The 7047-nt window shown below is 46.0% G+C and overlaps 1 protein-coding gene across 1 annotated transcript; it reads left to right on the top strand.

Annotated features, from left to right (window-relative positions):
* The first annotated feature begins 3533 nt into the window (after positions 1 to 3533).
* On the top strand, positions 3534 to 4280 carry LOC124460910. Its single transcript, XM_047012510.1, has 2 exons — positions 3534 to 3892; positions 3962 to 4280. Exons 1-2 carry the CDS (start codon positions 3534 to 3536, stop codon positions 4278 to 4280), a joined length of 678 nt encoding a protein of 225 aa, XP_046868466.1.
* Positions 4281 to 7047: the final 2767 nt, after the last annotated feature.

Below are 7047 nucleotides of genomic sequence, written 5' to 3' on the forward strand. Positions count from 1 at the left end.
ATGGGAGCTATACGATATAGTTACCCGATCTGCATTAAATTCGGCACAGTCATTAACAGATATATTAAACCAACAAATGTTTAATTTGAAAGCAATCGCGTTAAAAGTAACATTATTGACAAAAGTCACTGTTTTCGAGCGATTGTTCCTATGGGAGCTATACGATATAGTCACCCGATCTTAATCAAATTTGGCATAGTCTTTATAATGTGTAATAAACTCACCAATATTCAATTTCACGAATAGCTCAGAAAATAACGAAGTTATTAAAAAAAATTCATTGTTCGTGACTTTGGCATTTGTATGGGAGCTATATGATATAGTGGTCCGATCCGACTGAATCCGAGATATTCAACCCCTGCAGTATATACAAGCCTACATGCAAAATTTCAGCTCTGTAGCTCTTATGGTCTAGGAGGAGATCGCGTCGATCCAGACGGACGGACGGACATGGCTATTTGTACTCGTTTCGTCGTGCTGATCAAGAATATATATACTTTATATGGTCGGAGATGCGTCATTCTACGAGTTGCACACTTCTGACCAAAATTAATATACCCTTTTTTCAAGGGTATAAAAATAATAATAAATGACTAAACAAAATATGTGCTTAAAACAAAAAAGCGGCAAGAAAGCCAAACAATTTTTTAACAAATTCAGAATTCCTGGATCCGGCATTTGCAATATGCCGATAAGAGTGCCGGACCCTGGAGCAAGAATATAGCGAAAGACTAACGTGGAAGTGGGAGAGAGGCACTTTCGTTCGAAAATTGTTCGTGTTGCAAGCCGATATAAGAACGAGGCTAATGTGGCAACAATTCGACGCCAGAAGGTCTATGTCGCTTTGCTAAAGAGCACATGAAAAATGATTCATCCTTTTTATACCCTTGCAGAGGCTATTATAAAATTCGTCAGATGTTTGTAAAGCACAGAAGAAGACGTTTCCGTTTCCCATAAAGTATATATATTCTTCATCAGCATGAGAAGCTGAGTCGATATAGCCATGTCCGTCTTTCCGTCCGTCGATAAAGTATGAAAATCATCATGATCGGACCACTATAAGCAGTTGGAGTATGTGAAATTTACTCATGTGATAGTATTATATATAAAACATAAGATCCCAAAATTTTAGTTTGATCGGATAAATAGAACACAACTTACAGTCAGTATAAATCGGCTGCCGGCAGCGCTGCTTGCTGCCTACTTCGTCATTGGTCGAAGCCCTACAGTATCGTTCGCCGGAAATTCGACGGAGAATCCGCTGCGATTTGTCAGATGTCGCCTCGGAAGTTCAGGGGACACGCTATACAAATTTGCGGCGACATTTAGCATTGCATGTCCTAGCGCCTCGGACATTCTCTCGATTTTCCGGCGACATGTTGCATCTCATTAAGAAGGGTTGGAGAACTTCGAATATTGACGGAAATATGGATAAAGCGATAAAGAGGATATTTGGATATCCTCAAAAATGAACTAATGAAAAGTGCAGCAAGTTTTGGTTTTATTGACCCTCAAAATCCGAATAAGCACAAGTCGCTTAAGTCGCTCGTATGCACGTCTTGGCTACTATACAATTGCAGCAAAGTGATTGAAACACCTGCCCAGAGTCCTGATTTAAGCCCCATCGAAAACTTGTGAGCGTTTTTGAAGAAACGTGTGGGTAGACGAAGCCCAACGAATAAAACGGCTCTGATAAGTCCATTCAAGAAGAATGTTCTAAAATTCCCGAAGTTTATGACCTTCGGCACCTAGTACATTCGATGCCTCTACGTCTTCAGCCGCGTACAAGATGCAGACGGAAGACACACCAAATATTAGTTCTTACAAAAAAATAGTTTCCTAGTTTTACGTTGACTTCAAATAATTGTTTGCATTTTGCAAAAAAGCATAAAAAAAATAAATAATAAACCTATTAAATTATATTTAATTTGGCTTGTAGTGTTATTGTTTTTGGCTCAAGTCAAACAATGTGTTAGCACATTCTCCGCCTCCTCATCCGGAATCGTATTTTGGTTGGATTCTGAAAATAACGAAGTTATTAGGGAATGAAAAGTGCATAACATTTTAATAACACTTACCTTAATTGTTGTATAAATTATATTAAAGTGTGTTAATATTCGTTTTTATTTATTTATTTGCAAGCGTATTTTAGTTTCTAAATAAACGGATTACGACTTATTTTTAAGATTAGTTTTTATATTTCGATGCGTCTTGTATGGGACAGAGACCGGAAAGAAAAGGGAAGAAGATTGACAGCTCACCAAGGTAGCCAAACCCAACGACATCAACCAACCGAGTGGCATCACTCCAGAGTTGACCATTGGACACCCTGTCACCTTGCGAAACACATCGATACCTATCGCCAAGCATCTGTGAATGTAGGCGCCAAATCCAAGAACCATAAGCATTGGACACACACACACACACACACACACATGTCGCCCAGGATATATACCCATTGATATATATATAGACACAGGTAAACATACTGAAAAAGTGGGAGTGCACCTCTCAACAAATTTTTTATCCACCCACGCTGTAAGTAAAAAGTAAACAAGCAATTGGTGTGATAACCAGCTGTTGGCGGACCTGCCAAGTCGGTCTCGAAAGCTCTCCAGGGCTATCACTTGGGAGTCGAGCTTTTACCTCAAAACTTTTAAGCCGGGGTTCTCGATCACCTCCCAGCAGACTAGCAGCATAGCAGCGCAACAGCCTAAGTCTTGCTGACGTACGCAGTGGCCTACCTGGCAGAGGCGCTGCTTCCCATCGCACGGTGCCTGGTTCAAATCCGCTGAGTGGAGCGAAAAAAATTTAAAAATAAATCTGGAGCATTTGTATTTTTTCTCTTTCTAACGCGGGTCTCCAGTACCTGGTTCGACTCCGCTGTGAGGAATTGAAATTAAATTTCAAATTTTTCTATTTGAAATTTAATTTCATTTAACTTCTTCGATACCCTTCGGCACGGTAGGGGTTCAAATCCGCCGCGGGTAATATAGGAGTCAATAAATTATTTTTTATTTATTTATTTAATAATTTTTATTCTACCATTGCACACCGAGTGGCTCATATCCCCGCTGATTGCCTGTTTTATCCAAAGCAAGCCGAGACGGAGCGGTATAACTCCCAACGCTCACCAGGGGGAAATACCTGGTCGTCAGGCCGTAGATAATGGAAGGCGAGGAGCTAATCGTGTTTGGGCGTAGCAGATTGCTGCTACATTCGCCTCCAATCTATGACGAGTTGCCATTGCAAGCGGCTGCTAGCAAGCAATAGGACACTCCAAAGAGATCGCGGGACGCCATGAGCCCAGATGGAGAAGCCACTAACGCCAATGCCTGCGCCCCACCGAAAAGGTCAAAATTGCAGCCTGTCTGCAATGAACTTACGGAAATGGGCATACTATTGGAGGAAATCTCGGAGAGGATCAAGCCTGAGAAGGAAGGAGGCAAGAGGGCCACCAACGCCCTTCGTGAAAAGGTGGAGAGGCAGAAAAGGTCGAGAAGGCAGCATCAGTAGGGAAATCGCTCTCCAGAATGCTACTCAACACGCGTGGACCGAAACATGGACGGCGTCTCTTGCTATCCAGCGTCATACGATCGACTGCACTATACGCGGTGCCTTCGTGGATAAAGGGGATGGAAACGAGATCCTACAGGCGAAGCCTTGAGTCGACGCATCGTTTAAGGGCAATCAGAGTATGCAGCGCTTTTCGCACCATCTCTGACGACGCCGCACTGGTGATCGCTGGGTTGCTGCCCATCGACGAATACGCAGCCATCGCGTCGGACTCCTTCACAGCGTCAAGACAAACAAACAGCACTACCACAGATCAGCAGAGTGGCCTCGAGCATCGGAGGGCATGGCAGTCGAGTCTGCGTAGATGGCAGGAAAGGTGGGACTCCTCCTCCAAGGGGAGGTGAACACACACACTTATCCCTGACATCACTTCATGGGTTTCTAGAAAACACGGGGCAGTGAACTTCTACCTCACACAGCTCCTGAGCGGCCACGGATGCTTCAGTAGCTACCTGAAGAGATTCAACCATGACGAGTCGGATGAATGCACATGGTGCGGAGCTGGCATTGTAGAAGACGCAAGCCATGTGCTCCAGCACTGCCCACGCTTCGACGTAGAAAGGTGCCGTCTGCAGAACGTAATGGGCGAGCTGGTGACTTCGAGAAATCTCATCAGAAGGATGACCGCAGACCCAGACGTATGGGAGGCGGTCAGTGCCTTCGCCGTGCGCGTAACGAAGGTACTCAGGAAACTGGAGAGGTAAAGGCCCAATAAACAATTAAAGCCCACGGTCTGCGATACAATACCGACAAGTCGTCCCGCAGTAGCCGTTATCTTTTATGTTTTGTTCTCACCTTATGTTCCCTGTTTATTTGTAACTTTTTTTGTATTATATATTCGTAAGTTCTAAAGAAATAAAAAAAAAAAAAAAAAAAAAAACACATGTCGCCCAGAGAGTTGGTGTCGGATGTCACCAATGTGGAAGAAATGGCGGGTCCTAATCGGCCGTTAGTCTCCGATATTCCGGAACTTGATGAACTGGGCAAGCTGCTCTATGCACTGTCCAAAACCTTCACAACAAAGGAAGGTGGCAAGCCACCAACTCGGCATGTAACTGCAGGTAACAAGGACGCGATTACGAAAATGTACGAGCTCCAAAGACTGCTCTGTCAAAATGCGATTGCCGGCAAACTCGCAAGCAAGCCCATAACGAGCGAAAGAGCGACTCAAATGTCCCCCGAGGCCGCCAAAGTGGAACTTAAAAAGCCGAAACCGACTCGAAATCTGCCCAATGTGGACCTGTGCCTACAAAATGGCAATAAAGTCACTCCGAAGAGGCCCCGCGAGGAACAGCCATCAAATAGAAACTCACCAATCAAGAAGCGGCGGGCTCACGATAGACCGTCATATGCTGATACTGTGAGAGACGCGGTAGCTGCCCCGTCGACCATGTCTCAGACGGCTAACAAGGCCATGAATGGTCAACGCACCCAGCAGGAATGGCAGACTGTAGGCCAGAAAAACAAGAGACCAAGACCAGACGTCATATTTATAAACTGCGAAGATGCAACCAAGCAGCAGCAAGTCACAGAGCTGATCACAACAAATGTTTTTCTGCAGAAGTACAGAGAGAAAGTCCGCAGCATCCGGAATTCTGCCGGCGGTATCACCATCCAAATGGTGAAGCAGGATAACGAAATCACACAGGGGCTAAAGGCGGCTATACAAGATGCACTTGGCGATAGCGCAGTAGTCCGAGTTCCCAAAAAGGCGATCGTTGTGGAAATTAAGGACATCCTGAGGGCTTACACGCCAGACGATGTGCTCAAAGCAGTATTCGCATCGCAAGACGGAGATATTCCAGCAGATGCATCGCCAAGACTACGAAAGGAATACGGCAACACGCATACAGCGACACAACGACTACCAGCCGAGCTGGCCGAAAAGCTACTTAGCGAGGGCACAATTCGAATCGGATGGCCAGTCTGTAGGGTGAGGATAAAGGTAGAACCACTCAGATGCTTCAAATGCTTGGAGTTCGGGCATGTAGCAAAAAACTGTGGCAGCCAATTTTACGCATCTCAATAGTGATTCAATTGTGGCAGCACAGAGCACCATTGTGCCAGCGAATGTTGTGAAGAACCATCGTGCATCCTCTGTACCCGAGCGGGGGGCAAAATGTCTCACATAAAACGCTAAGCAGGGTGTGTCCGGCGTTCCTGAAGGCCTTAAACAAAATCAGGGATGTTTAGAGCACTGCAGCTCAACCTCAATCATTGCAGGGCCGCCCATGACTTACTGACTCAGTCAGTCAGGGAGTTACGGGTAGCGGCTGCATTGATAAGTGAGCCTTACCCCCGCATGAGTAGAGGAGGCTGGATTCAGTCGCTGGATGGAGGATCAGCAATTTGGGCATGTGAAAGTTTGCCATGTCAATTGGAAAATAATCACGCAGCTGTTGGATTTGTAAGAGCAGAGTTATCTGGCGTACGAATATACAGCTGTAACTTGGCCCCCAGCCTAACTGCCGATGCTTATTATGGCATTCTAGATGCCCTAATTGACGACGCCAGAGGCCACGAAAAGGTGGTCATAGCAGGCGATTTTAACGCCTGGTCTGTGGATTGGGGATGCGCAAGCACAAACTGGAGGGGAAGAGCCGTTCTTGAGGCGTTAGCATCTCTCGATGTGGTTCTGCTCAACGAGGGATCGCAACACACTTTTAACAGGGGTGGTGCAGCGTCGATAATTGACCTGACATTCGCCAGCAGCGGGCTGTTCAACAGTATAAAATGGAGGATCAGCAACCACTACACCGGCAGTGACCATGAAGGCATTTTGTGCGACATAGGAGCCAATAGCAATAGAGCAGCAACTACGCGCAACTCGTGCAAAGGGTACAAAGCTGAGACGCTAAGCCCGCAGCTATTCGCCGAATCGCTGGTCATTAATACCACAAATGACGCGGAGATTGCAGCAGATGCGGTGACAACTTGCCTCACAAAAGCATGTAACAGGAGTATGGCAAGACGAGGCACATATCGGCGACACCCGTACACCCGTGTACTGGTGGTCTAACGATATCGCCGCAGCTAGAAGAGACTGCCACATAGCGCGTCGCCAATATTCTCGGTCAGGAGGCAGCGATAATGCGGATACACTGAGGCAGCAGTATAAGGCTAAGAGAAAAATTCTCAAAAGAGCAATCAAAGACAGCAAGCATATGCTATTTCTCGAACTTTGTGACACGGCCGACACAGATCCTTGGGGAAAGGTATATAATACAATTGTAAAAAAGCTTCACGCGCACAAGCAGCAAGCTCCGACAGGCTCCGAGTAACTCGGCCGCATCGTATCTAGCCTTTTCCCGGCGGTGCATCACCCAGCAGAAACGCAAGATCCATCGGCGACACCAGCAGAATATGATGTAGAGATTACGGTAAGAGAGGTAATTGATGCTGCAAGGAAAATCGCAGACGACAAAGCGCCAGGCCCAGATGGAATACCAAGCCGCGCCACTAAGCTAGCGG

This window comes from Drosophila willistoni, unplaced genomic scaffold, assembly GCF_018902025.1.
Source record: "Drosophila willistoni isolate 14030-0811.24 unplaced genomic scaffold, UCI_dwil_1.1 Seg151, whole genome shotgun sequence".
NCBI lineage: Eukaryota > Metazoa > Arthropoda > Insecta > Diptera > Drosophilidae > Drosophila > Drosophila willistoni.